The sequence below is a fragment of the Lissotriton helveticus genome, chromosome 11 (assembly GCF_964261635.1).
Source record: "Lissotriton helveticus chromosome 11, aLisHel1.1, whole genome shotgun sequence".
Taxonomy (NCBI): Eukaryota; Metazoa; Chordata; class Amphibia; order Caudata; family Salamandridae; genus Lissotriton; species Lissotriton helveticus.
The window spans coordinates 308,417,876-308,438,613 of record NC_136072.1 but is presented as its reverse complement, the minus strand read 5'-3'; the positions used below and the strand labels follow the sequence as shown (position 1 = coordinate 308,438,613).

At 45.3% G+C, this 20,738-nt stretch overlaps 1 protein-coding gene across 2 annotated transcripts in view; it reads right to left on the bottom strand.

Moving 5' to 3' along the window:
- The window catches only part of YEATS2 (YEATS domain containing 2), a 1,326,518-nt gene that overhangs the window by 1,243,741 nt on the left and 62,039 nt on the right, over window positions 1–20,738 (bottom strand). The window contains exons 2-3 of one of the 2 annotated variants that reach the window (XM_078665556.1): window positions 4,710–4,820; window positions 2,339–2,436 (exon numbers count right to left, since the gene is read on the bottom strand). In XM_078665556.1, coding sequence (XP_078521682.1) covers window positions 2,339–2,436; window positions 4,710–4,809 — 198 coding nt within the window. In that variant the 5' untranslated portion in view covers window positions 4,810–4,820. The remainder of the gene's footprint in view (window positions 1–2,338; window positions 2,437–4,709; window positions 4,821–20,738) is intronic. The other variant, XM_078665557.1, reaches the window with a different exon arrangement.

Genomic DNA, 20,738 nt, shown 5'->3' with positions numbered 1-20,738 from the left:
GGCCCATGTTCCAGAAGGCTTGATGAGCTATACATAATGCCTTGAACAAAACTCTCTGCCGAATTGGTAGCCAATGAAGGCTAGTCAGTCCAATCCTCACTGAGTGTCTACGGGGGATTTTGAGCAGTAGACGCGCTGCGCAGTTCTGTACAATCTGCAGCCTGCGTAGGGTGTATTCTGGGGCGCCGAGGTAGAGTACATTATTAAAATCAAGGCGTGATTGTATGAGACCTTGAATGGCTACCTGTTTGGCTTCCATGGGAAGGAGGGGAAATATTTTATTTAGCACCATCATGATACCAAAACAGGTAGCTGAAAGTTTTGTGGCTTGCACATTGAAGGATAGCGATCTATCCAGCCACACTCCAAGGCTCTTGATGTTATCTTTGGGGTGTGGGGGGGGGCCTAGACAGGTAGGCCACAGAGAGGGAGGGAGGGCCAGATCTGAAGGGCCTAAGAGCATCAGCTCTGTTTTGTCCCCGTTCAACTTCAGGGATGATGATGACGACATCCAGGTCCTCACTTCCTCCAGGCATTCTCTAAGCCCACCTGGCGCAGTACGGTTTGCCTCCTGCGCCAGTGAGACCACTAGCTGCGTGTCGTCCGCATAGGAGATGATCTTAACTCCAAATGGGCGGACGACGTCGGCTAGTGGTCTCATGTACAGATTGAAAAGTGCAGGGCTCAGAGAAGAGCCCTGAGGAACACCGCACTTTAGAGGTCTGCTGGAGGACACGGACTCGCCATCAAAAACCCTAAAGGATCTGTTCTCCAAAAAAGATTTAAACCATGCCCAGGCTTTATCCTTAATCCCCGCACAGGCCAGGCGGTTCAGTAGGGTGTCGTGACTGACCGTGTCAAACGCCACACTTAGATCAAGGAGGATCACTGCCACTGATCCTCCTTGATCCAGGATTTTGTCACAAATTTGTGTCACAAATTTGTGCCCTGACACTTATAAAGTAGTAAAGATCCTCAATACTGGAAAGTCCTTAAAGCTGGTGACATTGCACTGGACCACCTTTTGTTTGCATAGAAGTGTGACCATAATAAGTATTTTGTTGTCCATTTCAGTGACCTGAGTTCTAGGACTTGTGACAAGATGACAGAAGCCTGGGGCCTACTGGATGTTCTGGGGCACTTCAAAGGCAGAAATTCTGCAGTCTGTTCCTTTACATTCAACACAAAAACATTTTGGCACAACTGGCTAGGAGAGGAACGAATTTTTTTTTTCCAAATTGTAACTCCTCCTATGTGATCTATTGTGCTTGGTGCCAGTGCAACTTGATCTATATTGGGCAAACAAAGCAAATAATTTGGGCTAGAGTATGCCACCCTAGAGCAAGGTCCCTAATGCTCCTTTGTTCCACATTATATTGAGCAGGGCCACCCAGAAAAACACATGAAATGGCATGCCACTGATGTGGCCTCAAGGAAATATTTATCCGCAAACAAGGCAAATGGATCAAACAATATGTAAATCTATTGAAGGATTTAATTTTATGGAGGAATGGAATTTTATCATCAAGAACTAAATGTCCTCACGTGTTACCACCATTGCGTATTGATAAACGAACAATATATCAATGGTTTTAGGTGATTCACATTCAAACTCATTTTACATGACTCAACTGCCCATGATTTTTACTATATAACTTACTGAAGATTATCAGTCTTCCATATTTTCTCTTGAAATAGATATACGAGACATTTTGTTTTGCGCTCTAGACTTCCTTTTTCGGGTTAGTGGTGTCTGTCTTCTAGCTTTTCTATTACTTTTTAACGTTTCCAAAAACCATTTTTTGCTCTCCATTATTGTTTTTTTGCAAAAAGTGTCTTATAATTAATTTTGTATTCATTTTTACTCCCACTCATGCTTTTTAATTAGATGCTTCAAAGTCCCTTGGTTCCTGTAATGCTCGCGGAAACAGGATTGCTTTATGTGTCTCAATTGCTTTCCCCACACTGGACAGTGGCAGTCTCCCTAATGGGATCCCAAGATTTCTGTTGCTACACCGGCACTCCATTGCTCTGTTAGGGAACACAACGGACGAGTCGTGTAATAGTGATATAAAATACAGGTGATTAATTAACTAGGTAAATCAGGGTATTTTTCTAATATGCACCACACAAGTGTCCGTCGACCTTGGAAAACGTTTCCTGTAGTTTGAATCTTTAAAAAGTTATAAAATAAAAAATGCATTAAAAATGTAATGAAAGAACACGTAATGTGTTTTTTCCTGTAAAAAACAAAAACAAAGAAACAAATTGACAATTTTATTTAACATTTTATTAACTGTTTATTAGAAAGTCTGTTCTAAAGTTATGATAGTAATACCTGGTTAATGACTTCAATCTCATGTTCTTTGTTCTTCATCTCATCTGCAAATTGCTCTGTAATTATTCCCTCAATCTTTTGTACTGCAGCATCCCGAGCTGTCAAGAGTCAATAATTTTAAGTGTGTGGGCTTCAACAAGAAATTATCATTACTTAACACATGTTGCAAATTAGTACATAATCAAAGTAAATACGCTGAACACACTTTCTGCTTGAAGTACAGTAATTCGACCTAAACAGTCACAGATTAGCAATAAAATGTTGCTTTTTAAATGTCATATTTTGAAGCAAACGTCTGTCTCATTTTGAACTCCCCCTGCCTCTCAACTTCCCCAACCCGGTCTTATTTTCCTTTGAGATGCTATGCCACCGTAGTTGGATGTAGTCACATTGAGCTCAATTCAATTAAAACTAGCTTTATAATCATTAGCTGCCAAAGGGTTTACTTGTTTCTCTGAGCTTTCCCATGATTCCTTAGTGATCCTAAATTACCATCCACTTGTTAAACAGACCACTCAACATTCCAGCAGATAATCTTATTAATCATAGCAGGAAGTTTTCTTCGAGTTTCAAGGGTTCCTTAAAACTTCTATGTAAAAAACGTTTACAACATCTAAAACTGATAGGATATGGTCTCTACTGAGGCCTTACATTTGTAGGAGAGTATTCAGCAGGTGACCAAACCCTGATGCCTAGGAGCCTTCTGCTTGCACCCAAAAATATATATTTACTTACTCTCAGTTTTTCAGAAAAGGATACTCCACCCATGGCTGTATAGGTCCTCAAGTTTCAGTAGTGAATCATTTTCAATTAATAAAAGAATAGAAAAAAATATTGCGTTCCTTAAAAAAGGCCAATCAATGGTGTTTGGGCTCACAGGCAGGTATCAACCCTGCAAAACCCAAAATACCTATTTTACCGTATTACATTAAAACTTTCCTTTGAAGATGGGGCCTTCCTATATTTTAGTGCAATTTTTCAACATGAAGCAACCATATTATCACCATTCAACAGCCGGGATAACAATCCGCTCCCATGATCACAGTCAAATTCTTCGATTCACTGAATTTGTTCACTGGCATAGTTCTGGAAATTAATGGAATCTTCGTTAGCCCACCTGCAAATACATGGTCACAGTACTCCTCCCAAACACAATTGTTAATGTCATATGAAACCACACAAGACTCAATTGGAACCTGCAAAGCAATGTTTACCTTCATCTCAGCGGCACATTTGCTTGTTTAAGCACACCAGAAAGGTCTATTGACAACACCAACTGACACAGTACTCTTTCTTGAAGTTCTAAGATTTAAAATCAAACACCTTCCCTAGTGTCTGCACTGACTGGAGTTGGAATAGTAAATTTTACTATTCCAACATCCAGCGCCCCTCCTCCGCAAGTCGTTGTTCCGACTTGTGGAGTAATGATATGCGGAATCACAACGCGGTCGTGGTAAAGGCCGCGTTGTGATTCCCTGCGGGAAGAAAGACTGCGGGGTAAAGAGACATATTCCCCCTGCAGCCGACAATACAGCTCTGTCTGCTGGGCTTGGTGACCCGGCCCAAATACACTAAATATGGGGAAAAGATTCTAGAGTTAGGATTAACCATGGAGAAGAAATGTATGGCCCTTCAGTAAGTAACAAATTGACTACCCACCAGCAAAAAATGGCCGTGGGAATATGCAAGATGGGTGCATGCTGAATGTGGGGTGCAACACAAATTAGTGGACACTGGAACGGGACAAGGGGGTAGGGTGGAATGGGACATGCCAGAGGTTAGTCTACAGCAGGAAATGGATCCTGCAGAGGAACACGTCCAAGAGCTTGTAGAGGGATAATCACATTATTGAAATGGAATTGTTGAAGGGAAGAACATCTGTATACTGCACTTATAAATATGTCTGAATATTACGTATTACTGGATAACGATATGTGACTGCTGTGGCATGCTCCTTCTCATGGTTATGGGAATGGGGGGTGGGGGAGTTGGACAGTTGGCAAGTTCAACTATTGTATTTCTAACAACCTATTAAAAGAAATATGAGGGGGCAGAAACTATTTTACAGATACCACACATTAAAATGCAAAATCAAGGCATATATAATGAATTAGGTTTCGTTTGTAAGAGTAACAAAGCACTGGAAAAAGCAAAAAGCTTTTGATTTTGCTGTTAATTTGTTTTAGTGTACCAGCCCCAACAATGCCCTATTTTGGGTCACAGACACTTTACATGCCATACCAGTATTGTTGGTGGGCATTAGCTCTCAGCCAAACAAACTGATGCAAGATTCCCCTGATAATGAGAAATTGAGAGACAGCTTAACCCCCAGTTTTGAACATTATGTAGAAAAAAATTAACTTCACGTTACCTGTGTGCTCATTAGGTTTATGCCGTTTACTTGGCTGTGCCACAGAGATTTCATCATAATCCGGATCCTTATCTTCCATTGCCCTTTTCATTCCAGACATCCTGGGAAGCTCTAGTAAGGAAAAAAATCAGTGTTAGTGACATGGCCCTCACTTTACTGCATCTAGACATGGACATGAACTTGGAAAACAGGAACAAAAACCAAGCAAGCATTGAAATTTAAACACCAACAAGCTCACAAATGGTAGCGTGAAACAAATTGGCATTCTAACTTAAGAAAGGTGTACTACCATGTTCAATTACATGTAACCTTTCTTTCCTTACTAGCTGCCTCTGAATACTGGCACTGTGTGAACTGATTTCCTCTGTATCTAATTAGTCCAGCATGTAGCTCATGTGGCTTGCTCATCCACCAGAAGCTGCATCAACACTTTGGCTACATGTTCACATTGTAAATACGAACGGATATAAACATAAAACAGTGAAGATGAATGAAAATTTGCCTAACAATGTAAAGGTAAGTTTCAATTCCATTAAGGACACGGAGGCGAGGATTATGCTTTATCTTCCTTCGCTTTAATATAATTTCTCAAAACAGCAGCCATTTTAACATTTTAGAGAAACTCTTTTCCCATGAACATCAGGGAAAACATGAACACGTTATGAGTCCTTCTTTATTGTTCATAACTCAGGGTCCCATATAGCCCTTCCTCACTGCCTGGATTCACTCTTTCTTTGCACGAATCATGCCATCCATTTGGTATCACAAGTTCTGTTACGATCCACCGTTTCCTGCAAAGATACACCATGTCAGAAACGTTCTGAATCGAATTTCATCCAACACTAAATGAAGTCCCTTCTAGCCTATCAATTCCTTATATCAGAACCTTGTTCATCCCAAAGTGTATCCAACATTTATTCACAACAGTGACACATCACATTGGAATTTTCCATTATTTTTATTATATCATAACTTCCTTTCATATCATTAAAATGTTCTTATTTCTTTAATATATATATTTTCTTTATAGAAAAACAAATTATACAAGATTCATACAAAATACAAAATTTACACAATCATTAAATACCATTTTTATATAAACAAATCCTATTCAAAAGAAATACAAAAGAAAAACAACAAACCCTGGATTGGCTTCAATAAATACAACCATACCACAACCATTCAAACACATACATATTCACACAGAACTTCATACAACAGCAGCTGTACACGGTGGAGGTTATGTGTAACAAGAAAAACCTCTGCGACAAATAGATTTTAAAATTCAGAGCACAAAGCTCAGCACCGGGTCGACACGGGTTTCGGTGGTATAAAGAAGATTAGACCACCTTCCTCAGGATCTTTCCAGATACACACATCAGTCTCACAGCTACCAGGGGACAGAAAAAAATGAGAATTTTTTTGGTGAATAGTCAGTTAGCAGCTATTATTGCTGTCTCTGATTCACAGACAGAATCCTACCAGATACTCAGTGGGAGTAGACTCTGTGATTCGAAAATAATCTCCTTGATCGAAAAATAAATGTTCTTTAACTCAATCCTATAGTCCCATCACGAAAAAAAGCAAGAACTTGCCCTCAATACATTTAGGAAGGCAATACACTGGCCAATCTTCTATGTTCGTATGCGTCACTACTAATGTTATGGCTTGTATTCAGGCGCTTTGTCAATTCTTCTATTGTGAGGAAACCAGGTCTACGCTCGATGCATCTAAGTGCAATATCCAATATGAAGGAAGCAGGAAATCTCAAAGGAGATGAATTCCTTCCATTTTGAAGTGGCGATACACCAACCACTCGCTGAAGTCTCGGAGGTTGATGACCGGGCGGCGGCCGCTGTCAAACCTGTTGACCAAAAAGATGTTGCTTAATAAACCATAAAGATGCAGGCCCAAGCGACAGATGGCTCCTTTGTGCAGAAGCACTAAGACCCCCTCGTCAATAAACGCTGAGTCATGAGTGGAGAAACAAATGGGACGAGGGTGTGAAACCTGAAAAGGGCAGTCGTAGTATTCTTGATGAAAGCCTTGCACGGTCTACAATACCTACGCATCCGGGGTGATGGAGGACCAGGCCGCGAGGAACCATGCCAAGCGTTCACCCCGGAATGGAGCGGAGGGAAGAACACTCACTGTTGGAGTTGGCACCTCCTGCTTGTAGTCTGTATCCACCTCGATCTCTGAAGTCCTGGCCTTGTTTGGGGTAAACATTTCTGAAACGCTTGTTATTTTGTTATTGGCAGCAGCCGGAGCATTGTCCCTTAGAGGGGTTTGGCATGAAGGGCGGCCGGCCGAGCAGCCCCTGCCCCCCTCTGGAAAACCCATGGGGTGAAAATTATTTTGATATTGGATTGCGCCTTTTCCAGTGAGGTGAAGGTTGTCGCAAACTTATCAAGTTTCTTGACAAATTGGTTTCCGAAGAGGTCCCCTTGCGGCACTGCCCCAAACTTCGAAGAGGGCATGTCTCCTAGTTTGGGACCAAGCTTAATGAGTGAAGAGCACAGACAATCCGTTAAAAGACGCAGTTTGCATTATCCATAAAAAGTATTGCATGCTGAGCCCAATTCGAGAAAACCTCTGGGGAAATTAAGGCTCCTGAAATTTTGGTCTCTTCTGCCATGTTTAGGATCTTGGCCATGGGACCTATGGCATCTAGTAACTTATCTTGGCATGAGCGACCATTACTCGTCTATGGCCTTTTTTTGGATCCTTCATGTAATTTTCTAGAAAGGTGGCCATTTTAGAATCGATGTAGATGGTAAGGGCCACCTTGCCCTCCAGAGCAGGGCAAGGACACTCTGCCCTGAGGCAGTTTCGGGCCTACTTTTCCAAAGGCTTGCGGAAGCAACCAGCGACGAACTTAGCGACTTTGTCGCCTGGGGCCTACACCGCAGACTGTGGTCGAATAATGTCGTCCAGATCCAACATTTCCAAATCGCCTCCCAGCGGTGGGGAAGGGGATGAGTTTGGGCACCAGGGTCTCGGGAGCCAGCTTCGGCCTCTGAGTCCCCCGGGGAATCGCCATCCTGGGGTTCTGGAGCGTCAGCTCGAGGGTGCTCCAGAGAGATGGGGGGCTTTTGGAAGGGCAGACTCCTGTGGGGCTGATTGGCCTAGAAAAGCCCAATCGAAGCATGCAAATATGTCCCTGTCCACCCCTTCTTCACACTTCTTTTTTAAGTGGGGGAAAGTATCCCTTGGGCCGTCTGCTGGGGGAGGGGGGGGGGTTATCTTGTCAGGGATCTGGGCCTTGAACTGGGCAAGATTGGTGCACTCCTGGGCAATCCTAACGGAGAGGCGCAGCTCCCTAGCTCATTTACAGCCCTGTACATTGAGGTATCCGTTGCCTCCTAAAACTTCCCATTGCAAATAATCCTCCTCCTCATATGTGTTATCAGATGTCGCCATGTCAGATCAGTAAGGGGCCTTTAACAATGAGAAAGTCTGTGGGCAAAAACCAAACACAGGTGTAGGTTTGAAGCAGCACCAGCACTTGTGCAGGATTAGGAGCTTGGGAGACCCTGGCTATGTGGGTGTGCCTGAGGGATATGATCGGGACGTAACAATCACAAGACATGCTCATACCCTATTATTTTAATCGGGCTCCACTGCCAGTGACGTGTCTGAACTTGAAAGGAAATATGCGGTGCAATACAGTCCTAATGGGCGTCTACCCAAGCGGTGCTCGCACTTACAGACCCCCGCTAGGAGCGTAGAACTCAGATTCGGGAAAGATATGGACCTGGTTGACTGAGCGTAACCCTTGGCAGCTGGGGACAAGCTCTGGGGCTCGCGGCTACGGCAACACAGTGTCTTTCTGTGAAGAGGAGAATGAGACGCGCTGCTCAGAGCCAGCGAGGCACGCAGAGCAGTGCCCTGTAGCGGTTGCAGCGATTCAGAAAAGGGGGTGGTGATGAACAGAGTGTCTGAATTAAGCAGACCACTCTTACCCAGTCCAAAGATCAGGGCTTGATCCATCACCGTTATTTATCTCACTGCCCCATCCCAGCTCAGAACCTGGCTATATGCAAATTAGTCTGTCCCTGGCCCAGTGCATCATGGGAACAGGGCAGACCAAACTACCAAGCCAATTCTTCACCAGAAAGGAGACAAGCTACCGGGGACCGGTTTCTGGCATTTCAGCCTCTTCGGCCCGGCTTGCTTGAATCCTGATGGAGCAGTGAGAAAGGGACTCATGTCTGAGTAAACCCTGCCACACCTATAGTGGCCAAAAACGATTCAGAAAAGGGGGTGGTGATGAACAGAGTGTCTGAATTAAGCAGACCACTCTTACCCAGTCCAAAGATCAGGGCTTGATCCATCACCGTTATTTATCTCACTGCCCCATCCCAGCTCAGAACCTGGCTATATGCAAATTAGTCTGTCCCTGGCCCAGTGCATCATGGGAACAGGGCAGACCAAACTACCAAGCCAATTCTTCACCAGAAAGGAGACAAGCTACCGGGCATACAGCCAGGTTCTGAAACTGGGATGGTGCAATGAGCTAAAAAACGGTGTTGGATCTAGCCCTGATCTCTTGACTGGGTGAGAGTATTCTGCTTAATTCAGAGACTCTGTCCATCACCACCCCTTGTTGTAAATTATTTTGTCCACCCTAAGCGTGGAAGGGTATACTCAGATGTGAGTCCCTTGCTCATTGCACCATCAGGATTCAAGCAAGCCGGGCCGAAGACGGCTGAAATGCCAGAAACCGGTCCCCGGAAGCTTGTTTCCTTCCCAGTGTAAGAATTGGCTTTTGTAGTCTGGTCTGCCCTGTTCCCATGATGCACTGGGCCAGGGACAGACTAATTTGCATACAGCCAGGTTCTGAAACTGGGATGGTGCAATGAGCTAAAAAACGGTGTTGGATCTAGCCCTGATCTCTTGACTGGGTGAGAGTATTCTGTTCAATTCAGAGACTCTGTCCATCACCACCCCTTGTTGTAAATTATTTTGTCCACCCTAAGCGTGGAAGGGTATACTCAGATGTGAGTCCCTTGCTCATTGCACCATCAGGATTCAAGCAAGCCGGGCCGAAGACGGCTGAAATGCCAGAAACCGGTCCCCGGAAGCTTGTTTCCTTCCCAGTGTAAGAATTGGCTTTTGTAGTCTGGTCTGCCCTGTTCCCATGATGCACTGGGCCAGGGACAGACTAATTTGCATACAGCCAGGTTCTGAAACTGGGATGGTGCAATGAGCTAAAAAACGGTGTTGGATCTAGCCCTGATCTCTTGACTGGGTGAGAGTATTCTGCTTAATTCAGAGACTCTGTCCATCACCACCCCTTGTTGTAAATTATTTTGTCCACCCTAAGCGTGGAAGGGTATACTCAGATGTGAGTCCCTTGCTCATTGCACCATCAGGATTCAAGCAAGCCGGGCCGAAGACGGCTGAAATGCCATAAACCGGTCCCCGGAAGCTTGTTTCCTTCCCAGTGTAAGAATTGGCTTTTGTAGTCTGGTCTGCCCTGTTCCCATGATGCACTGGGCCAGGGACAGACTAATTTGCATACAGCCAGGTTCTGAAACTGGGATGGTGCAATGAGCTAAAAAACGGTGTTGGATCTAGCCCTGATCTCTTGACTGGGTGAGAGTATTCTGCTTAATTCAGAGACTCTGTCCATCACCACCCCTTGTTGTAAATTATTCTGTAGCGGTTGCAGAGCATACCGCATTCAGTGAAACAGGCCATGGCCACGCGAGGAGCGCAATAGCAGCCCCGCAGGTAGATTAGGGCTTCGAGAAGGAAATAAAACAGTAACAATGGTACCGCCAAAAGGCAGAGTACATAAAATTACGCATCCCACAATATTCATGCATTAAACACTGCCTGAAAAACAACTCAGGAGAATGAAATCCCCCCCCCCCTCTCAGAGAAACAACAAGAGCACTTAACTGGATGCTAATTTGCATACAGCCAGGTTCTGAAACTGGGATGGTGCAATGAGCTAAAAAACGGTGTTGGATCTAGCCCTGATCTCTTGACTGGGTGAGAGTATTCTGCTTAATTCAGAGACTCTGTCCATCACCACCCCTTGTTGTAAATTATTTTGTCCACCCCAAGCGTGGAAGGGTATACTCAGATGTGAGTCCCTTGCTCATTGCACCATCAGGATTCAAGCAAGCCGGGCCGAAGACGGCTGAAATGCCAGAAACCGGTCCCCGGAAGCTTGTTTCCTTCCCAGTGTAAGAATTGGCTTTTGTAGTCTGGTCTGCCCTGTTCCCATGATGCACTGGGCCAGGGACAGACTAATTTGCATACAGCCAGGTTCTGAAACTGGGATGGTGCAATGAGCTAAAAAACGGTGTTGGATCTAGCCCTGATCTCTTGACTGGGTGAGAGTATTCTGCTTAATTCAGAGACTCTGTCCATCACCACCCCTTGTTGTAAATTATTTTGTCCACCCGAAGCGTGGAAGGGTATACTCAGATGTGAGTCCCTTGCTCATTGCACCATCAGGATTCAAGCAAGCCGGGCCGAAGACGGCTGAAATGCCATAAACCGGTCCCCGGAAGCTTGTTTCCCTCCCAGTGTAAGAATTGGCTTTTGTAGTCTGGTCTGCCCTGTTCCCATGATGCACTGGGCCAGGGACAGACTAATTTGCATACAGCCAGGTTCTGAAACTGGGATGGTGCAATGAGCTAAAAAACGGTGTTGGATCTAGCCCTGATCTCTTGACTGGGTGAGAGTATTCTGCTTAATTCAGAGACTCTGTCCATCACCACCCCTTGTTGTAAATTATTCTGTAGCGGTTGCAGAGCATACCGCATTCAGTGAAACAGGCCATGGCCACGCGAGGAGCGCAATAGCAGTCCCGCAGGTAGATTAGGGCTTCGAGAAGGAAATAAAACAGTAACAATGGTACCGCCAAAAGGCAGAGTACATAAAATTACGCATCCCACAATATTCATGCATTAAACACTGCCTGAAAAACAACTCAGGAGAATGAAATCCCCCCCCCCTCTCAGAGAAACAACAAGAGCACTTAACTGGCTGCTGAGCAGCGAAGAAAGAGGGAGTCCAGGCAGTGAGGAAGGACTATATGGGACCCTGACTTCTGGACAATAAAGGAGGACTCATAACTTGTTGAGGTTTTCCCTGGTGTTCATGGTAAAAGAGTTTTCTGTAATGTTAAAATGGCTGCTGTTTTGAGACATGATATTAATGCGAAGGAAGATAAAGCATAATCCTCGCCTCCGGTTCTGACAGATTTACAGTACAAAAGTGGTCACTCCAAAAAAAAAAAGCATATTCTATAATAATGATCGCAATAATATTATATGTAGGTGTGAACAATAGAGCCTGCTGGCGCACACAGATTTGATTTACGAATGAATATTTTGTTCAAGTTGAAAGTGCTTGCTTCCACTATGTAGAAACCAAGAACAAGCATTTGCAATGCAATAGGTCTCGCATTAGGAAAGTTTGAGTTATTTGTCTTGTACATGACAAATTTGGTACTTATGTGTTATTTTTGAAAATTGTGAAATTAATAGCTTTGTCATTTACAATGGTAATACTTTTATTTTTTGAAAATGTGACACCTATAGCATTTTTAATGCAACATGTTTTGTATTTACGGGACTTAGAAGTATTGATTTTACAAATAATGTTTTTTTTAAAATAATTAATACTTAAATAAAAGTTATTTAAATTTATAATGGCAATAGCTTAAACTTTTGTAAATAACTTTTGTGAAGATTATGTTCAGTGTATTTTATCGTGACTAAAATATAGGAACAGAAGTGAAATATCCCAAAAAAATTGTGACATTTGTAATAAAGCTTCAAACATTGAGAGAACTTATTTGAACCAGTTGTTGTTGAATGTTTGCACAGATTGATACTATGGTGGCGCATAGTGATGTTGTGGTGCCCCTGAGTGATGCTGTTGTTGTGCGATAGATAGATGGAGTGAGGGCGATAGATAGATGGAGTGAGGGCGATAGATAGATGGAGTGAGGGCGATAGATAGATGGAGTGAGGGCGATAGATAGATGGAGTGAGGGCGATAGATAGATGGAGTGAGGGCGATAGATAGATGGAGTGAGGGCGATAGATAGATGGAGTGAGGGCGATAGAGTGAGGGCGATAGAGTGAGGGCGATAGATAGAGTGAGGGCGATAGATAGAGTGAGGGCGATAGAGTGAGGGCGATAGCCTGACGGAGATAGATGTGTGTGGTTGTGTGTGTATGGTTGCATGTGTGTGCGTGCATGGTTGTATGTATTTGAGAGTGCGGTTACAGAAGGATGTATGTGGAAGAGAGCAGCAGATCAGCATATTATAAGAGAACAGGGAGTTAAAGAAGGATGCGTGTTGAAGAGATCAGCAGTTCAGCACAGGAGAAGAGAACAGGGAGTTAGAGAAGTTGGCGGCGGAAGGGAACAGCAGATCAGCACGGGAGAAGACAACAGGGTTTTAAAGAAGGGAGCGGGGTGGAAGAGAGCAGCAGATCAGGATGGGAGAACAGAACAGGGAGTTAAAAAAGGAGGCGGGTGGAAGAGAGCAGCAGATCAGCACAGGTGAAGAGAAGACAACAGGGAGTTAGAGAAGTAGGCGTGGAAGGGAACAGCAGATCAGCACGGGAGAAGAGAACAGGGTTTTGGAGAAGGGAGCGGGGTGGAAGGGAGCAGCAGATCAGGACGGGAGAACAGAACAGGGAGTTAAAAAAGGAGGCGGGTGGAAGAGAGCAGCAGATCAGCACAGGTGAAGAGAAGACAACAGGGAGTTAGAGAAGTAGGCGTGGAAGGGAACAGCAGATCAGCACGGGAGAAGAGAACAGGGTTTTGGAGAAGGGAGCGGGGTGGAAGAGAGCAGCAGATCAGGATGGGAGAACAGAACAGGGAGTTAAAAAAGGAGGCGGGTGGAAGAGAACAGCAGATTAGCACAGGAGAAAATAGAGTTAAAGAAGGAGGCAGGGTGTTTGAGAGCAGCAGATCAGCTCAGGTGAAGAGAACATGGAGTTAAAGAAGGAGGCGGTGTGGAAGAGATCAGCAGATCAGCACAGGAGAAGACAACATGGAGTTAAAGAAGGAGGCGGTGTGGAAGAGAGCAGCAGATCAGCACAGGAGAAGACAACATGGAGTTAAAGAAGGAGGCGGTGTGGAAGAGAGCAGCAGATCAGCACAGGAGAAGAGAACATGGAGTTAAAGAAGGAGGCGGGGTGGAAGAGAGCAGCAGACCAGCACAGGAGAAGAGAACATGGAGTTAAATAAGGAGGTGGGTGTTAAAGAGGAGCAGATCAGCACAGGAGAAGAGAACAGGGAGTTAAGTAAAGAAGCGGGTGGAAGAGAACATCATATTAGCACAGGAGAAGAGAACAGTGAGTTAGAGAAGGGGGCGGGGTGAAAGAGAACAGCAGTTTAGTACAGGAGAAGAGAAAAGGGAGTTAGAGAAGGAGGCGGGTGAAAGACAACAGCAGATCAGCACAGGAGAATAGAAAAGGGAGTTAGAGAAGAAGGCGGGTGAAATAGAACAGCAGATCAGCACAGGGGAAGAGAAGAGGGAGTTAGAGAAGTAGGCGGATGGAAAATAGCTTAAAGATTATCACAGGAGAAGAGAACATAGAGTTAAAGAAGGATGCGGGTGGAAGAGAGCAGCAGAACAGCACATGAGAAGAGAACAGGGAGTTAAGTAAGGAAGCAGGTGGAAGAGAACAACATATTAGCAGACTGCAAAATCTCCACAGGAATACCAAAAGACACATGGCAAAGATAGTGGACACAGGTTGGGAGGAGGACTGTGAAACCTATCCCTACCTGCAAACCGCCATGCACAGATAATCCACTACACTCTCCACTTTCAGAAAGGATAGTTAGGAAGCTCAAAAACACACTGTTCTAACAAGTCAACTCCATCAGCGGGTTTAGGAAGGAAGCTCCCTTCTCCTTAATCCCCCACCCTTTTCCAAGAAATTCCACTGGAAAGAATCACATCCGTAGATGGATGTCTGCACAAATGCTAAGAGGCGGAGTAAATGGCCAAAGCTACGCCTTACAAACATCCAGTAATACAACATGACAGAAGGAAGGAATGAGATTTTAAAATCTAAAGGGGTTGGAGGTATGTAACAATCTCCTAGAAAGAAAAGCAGAGAAACAATTACACCATTTTCTTTAGTCAGCATCAAAGTTTAAAGAGAAGGCTCTAAACTAGTCTTCCCTTCGCAAATGGTGCAATGTTTCATGGAGAGCTGGATCTATAAAGGGAGGGGATTTGGAGGACAGGGTAGGAAAAAATTGTGCCTGAAAGTCAGAGGGTGTGGAAACTGTCCCGGGGCACACAGGGTTTGCAGGGAACCAAATTTATCAATAGGTGCTTTTTACCACAGTCCCAAGGCCCAACATACTACTGGACTGAAAACTGAGCACTACGGAGACCCCATTAGCATTTTATCTTCAGGGTAGTGAAGCACATTAATCAAATAGTTCTCCCGGATAGCATCCCCAGTGTACACGCGAACTCTTAGTCCAGGAAATACCCTTTCTGGTGGTTAGAAGCCCTCCCATTGTCAGGTCATGTCATATCTATTTTTATAGTGCACAACTCACCTGTGAGGGTATGCTGGCTCTGAAGCAGAAGCTGCGTGGGCCGACACAGGGTTGGGGCTATGCGAAGAGCCAGGTACTCTGTTTCTTGCATAATTCAAGAAGGGAGGAGGTGGTTCTGAGCTGCAGAGGCAGGTTGGGCCAGGCTTTAGGAGCAAGGCAGAAGGCACTACTGCCGATGTGGTTCTACGTCTGCAGGGGGGTACAAGTAGGAGTCTAGCTGAGCAGAGGTGAGTGGTAGGTTTGTAGAAGTTTATGCAGTTGTAGAGATACATGGGGCAAATGTTGTGTAAGGCTCCGCATGTGTGCGTGAGAAGTTTGAAGGGTATCAGAATTATCAAACAGAAAAAGTAGTTCCTCTGTCAGGCAGACACATGTATTGGTGCGATCAGGCTGGAGTAAGTATCGTTGGGAGATCTGTAATTCAGATCATAATGCCCTCACACACGTGTTGGGTGACAAAAAACAATATCCCAACAGGTAATATTTAGTAGACAATTATACATGTATGTTGAAAACATTACACGAAAGAAAATAAAGGAGACAGATATTCAATTACTCTTTGGTTGTTATTCATCTTGAGATGTATGACGTTACAACGCATGCATTTACAACGCATGCCATTACAACGCAACTTTTACCCCGCAGGTGCCATTACAACGCATTCCATTACAACGCATGGCATTACAACGTAGGTGCATTTACAACGCATGCCATTACAACGTAAGTATAGGTAAGTATTTATTTTTTATAATATTAATTTAATTTTAATTAAATTACAAAAATTATTCAATAAATAATTGTAATTAATTTTTAATTTTTAAATATATTTTTTAATTAATAATTTTAAGTCCTTGAGTGTATAATAGTAGGGTAAGTGTTGGATAGTGTAGGGGTAAAAATTACTATTCTAACTCCAGGGGGGTGTAATAGTAGGGTAAGTGTTGGATAGTGTAGGGGTAAAAATTACTATTCTAACTCCAGGGGGGTGTAATAGTAGGGTACGTGTTGGATAGTGTAGGGGTAAAAATTACTATTCTAACTCCAGGGGGGGTGTAATAGTAGGGTAAGTGTTGGATAGTGTAGGGGTAAAAATTACTATTCTAACTCCAGGGGGGGGGTGTAACAGTAGGGTGTAGGAGCTTTCCTATGGTCACCCCAATTTTTGCTTTTTTGCTTCACTGGTTTTCGACTTAATGTGGCTGTGGGCCTGCTAATCAGACCCACAGCCTGCTGTTCTCTCTCTAAATTCATATCCATGTACTATAGGTACATCACCAATTTGGTATTGGACACCTTATCAGCCCCTGTACAGTGTACTATAGGTACCCAGGGCATAGGTGCATCCAAGGCCTACCAGGGGCTGCAGCATATATTTTGCCACCCCTGGCTGGTTGTTCAAACAGACACAACTGGCTGATCACTCAGCTGGGACAAGGTCGTGTAATCACCCCTTGCTTAGATATAGTATACCTATATCTAAACCTATATCTGGACACATATATACCTATAAGTCACTCCTATGGCAGGCCTTAACAATCCTGAAGGCAGAGTGCTTGGTTTTATGTGAGATGGTGCTCTGGCATGAGTTGAGCCTGTCTGCAGCTTTCGGAACCATTTCCTTATAGCTGTTCCAGGATATTGCCAAACCATATACTCTTAACTGCATTATAATCCTCGCGGTTATTGCTAACTTTGATTTGGCTTTATCAAAACATGTCGTGTAAGGTGTCATACACTTTGGAATACTACCCCCTCGCCAGTTCTGGCGACGGGGGTAGCATTCCGCCCTTCTAGAGGGAGAAGACATGTTACTTTACTTAAACGAGGTTAAATCTAACCAGAGCCTCAGCATCACAAAATGGATGCTGCTGCCACAGACACAAGTCTGGCCTCCTGCTGCTGACCGAAACCTTGCAGGGGAGGCTTGGACAAAGAGTTTCCTGTCACAGGGAGGCGTCACACCACCCCAGACAGGACATAGTGGATTGTAGCAGGGAGGGTTGAATGAAACTAGACACTGCCTGGGGCACACAAGGTGTCTCATGCAAAATCCAGTTAAACCGGTTCTGGGGCACTCCAGCCCCAGCTCTGGCGCAAAACTGGACAAAGGGAAAGGGGTGTAACCACCCCCTTCCCTGGTCCCACCCATAGGAGGGACCTAGCAGGTAATCCAGCCCCTTGATTTGGAATAAAGGACGGAACTGTGCCCAGGAGCATTAGAGTATCCTGACTGAAACTTTGATACAGAACTCTGGACCCTTCGACATCCCACTCGACGTGGAAGACTGAAGAATCTCCCTTGTGGTCAAGGAGTGACCACCCTGTGCAAACAGGCACCATCCAGCGCCCAACGGTTTGCTTTGTTGCAGTTCCCGCCGGAACTCGAGCGACAGAGATCGACGAGACCCAGCTTCCCTGACTTCTAACAGCCCGATCCACAGTCCCAGCGAATCTGAGACCCGTGGAGGCGACGTGAAGCGTGGAGCCGGCCATCTTGGAAAAACTACGAAGTGCTGACCGTGCAGCTCCCGAGGCTCCCTCGAAGCTGTGCATTGGGGTTTGAGAAGCCGCAGCCCCGAGCAGCTTTTGCACCGAAGATCTCCCCTCCACACTCACCGAGTGCTGCGTGGGGCCCTTTTGCATTTTCCTGGTCGACGAGTTGGTCCGGTCACTTGCCCGTTGGCTAGTGGCCCCAATACCGACGAAACCTTGAATTTACACTGCTGGTCTGGTTGCTCCAGACTGGCCCTCGCTCCCCTAAAAAGGAGCAATCTATCTGACCTTGCTGGTCCGACTAAGAAGCGATCTTCAAATCCTGCGTGGGTTGCATTTGCCAAGGCCTGTTGACTCCGATCCGGAAGCCGACACTGCCGACAGCGAGAGCCTTCGTGGGACAGCTCGTGATCCACTCCTGGGCGCCCTCGACGCCCCAGAGTCCACGTGGAAGCCGAGACAAGCTTCGCGATAACCACCTGATTGGGCCCGACATCGCCTTGTTCCTTCCTGGTTCCACCCTGGTCACTGGCTAGTGACCCAGACTCTGTCCCCTCTGCTTTCAGGTACTCCACATCTTCGATCCACCCTTGGATCCAACCGGACTTTTCTCTCCTGGCCGCCTGCAGCATCTTCATCTCCAGGCTCCATAGACCACAACGACGAAACCCGACACACTTTGGCACCTATGCACCCGCTTCCTGTGGGTGAGGGAACGATCTAACACCAGTGCTCCTGTAGTGGTTTACACCTCTAGTGTCTTAGTCTAAAGTGTGGTAGTTCTATTCCAGTCGGAAGACTTCGAAAACAGTAACTTTCTAACTTTTACGCACCATTGACTTTGCATTGGTGCATGCGTGTGCTTTTAGCGCTGCACCCGAATCCCGCGGGCTACTCCCGTCCTAACTGCTGTTAGTCCAGTGTAGTCCCAGCGATTCCCAAGGCCCTAGGCCTTACCACTGTTCGTAGAGTGATACTTATACCACTTTTTTGATATATGGTTTGAGTGGCTACTGGCCCTATCCATAATTGTGCAACTTTTGAATGTTTAACTGTGCTTTTGTTTAAACGCTTGTGCCTCTGCACTCAAAGAGTACAGAGGATTATTCTAGTAATAAATACATATATTTTTATAATATATAACTTGTGTGGTGTCCTTTCGTTTGATATTACAGGACTGCATATGGTAAAACAGCTGGCTTCACATGCCCTCTTGAGTTTAGCCTAAAGGCTGCTTAGTCCATGCTACCATTAGGACAGCTTGTCTACAAGGTTGACTTACAACCACCACCATAAGGGATTGTTTGGACTGATACAAGGTGCCCCCAGAATTGGAGACATCATACATCAGGCCAACTTCTCACACAGGGTAAGTGTTGGATAGTGTAGGGGTAAAAATTACTATTCTAAAATAAATATAATACAAAAAATAAAAATTAATTAAAAAAATTAAATTATAAATTATAAATTAAAAAAAATATTAAAATCATTTATAAATGTTATAATTATTTAAAATGCATTAATTTATAAAACTAAAACAAAATAAAAAATGAAATACTTACCTTACCTTTACTTACGTTGTAATGGCATGCGTTGTAAAAGCACCTACGTTGTAATGCCATGCGTTGTAAAGGAATGCGTTGTAATGGAGTCTCAGGGGTTCTTGGATTGGCAAAGAGGTGCGGCGAGTGATGGCCTCAGGGTGGCGGGATGTCAGGCGTATAGCCGTTAATCCTGGATCTCACGGGGGCTGTTTCTAATGACGCAGGACCTGAGTAAATCACGGTCACTGAAGGGCTAGGGTCCCTTGGGCGTCTCTGGTGGCAACCGAGGTCCGCGAGGGCTGGCGCATTGGAGGTTGTGCTTCCTCATCGGGCGCTCCTCGTAAGGCCGGCACTTGATGATCAGTGGTGCCCCCTCATGGAGCTGGATGTCTCCCCGCTACTCGAGGATGACCTAGTTAAATATGCGAGTGACCCCTAGTAGGGAGCCGGAGAAGTTTTCCACCTCAATTTGAGGTGTCTAATAATTCATAGGAGGACTGGAGGGTCCCGATCACAGTGTGGGAGACTTGGTTGAAGATCGGTCACTGCCATCTCACCTACCCTGCTCCGTCCTGCCTTAATATTCAGAGTAGCGGGGAGACCTCCAGCCCCATGAGGGGGCACCACTGATCATCAAGGTCCCGAAGAAGTGCTGCCCGACGGTTGGGCATAGACTGCACGAAACTTGTTGACCACTTGTTACTAAAGCTATCCTGGTACCGGAGGACCACAATATAGCACCACTGGTTTTACTTAGTCCTGGGGCCCATATCTGAATAAATAGGTTTCTTATGGGCTCCTGTGCCTATTTTAAGCCACTTTGTGTACACTAGAACTCACCACTCATATTGCCCACTTGCACTCAAAAATTTACGGCGTCCTCAGATCAAAAGAACTCCGCTAAAGCAGCCACCAGGCCGGTCAAACATTGTAGCGCTGCCTGATGAGAAGCGCCCGAAACATGAAGCATGACACCCCAACAGGTGTGTGTGGGCATTATGATCTGAATTACAGATCTCCCAGCAACACTTACCCCGGCCTTATAGCACCAATACGTGTGTCTGCCTGACAGATGAACTACTTCTTAGATTTGACACTGTTTTTGCTGCTGTGAGTGGGGGCACCTTCCTGTTGCCAAACACTCCGGTGGGACCGCTGTCCCAGAACAGGGAAAATCATCGCTGCTGGTCGCCTTTTCTCGATCCACCCACCCTCACCGCTATAATACCCTGGGGAGGACTTCAAGCCCCAGGGTGCAATGCTTCATCCTTCCGCGATCGCTAGTGAGGGAGGCGTCACCAATCGCGCATAAAGTGCTGCCTCAACCCCTGTGGTGCGGGCCTGTGCCAAGTGCGGGGCTGTGCCAAAGGCAGGCCCGTCCTGCGCCAGTCATCGGCTGGAGGAGGCTGGGCTATCCCCCTGTCAT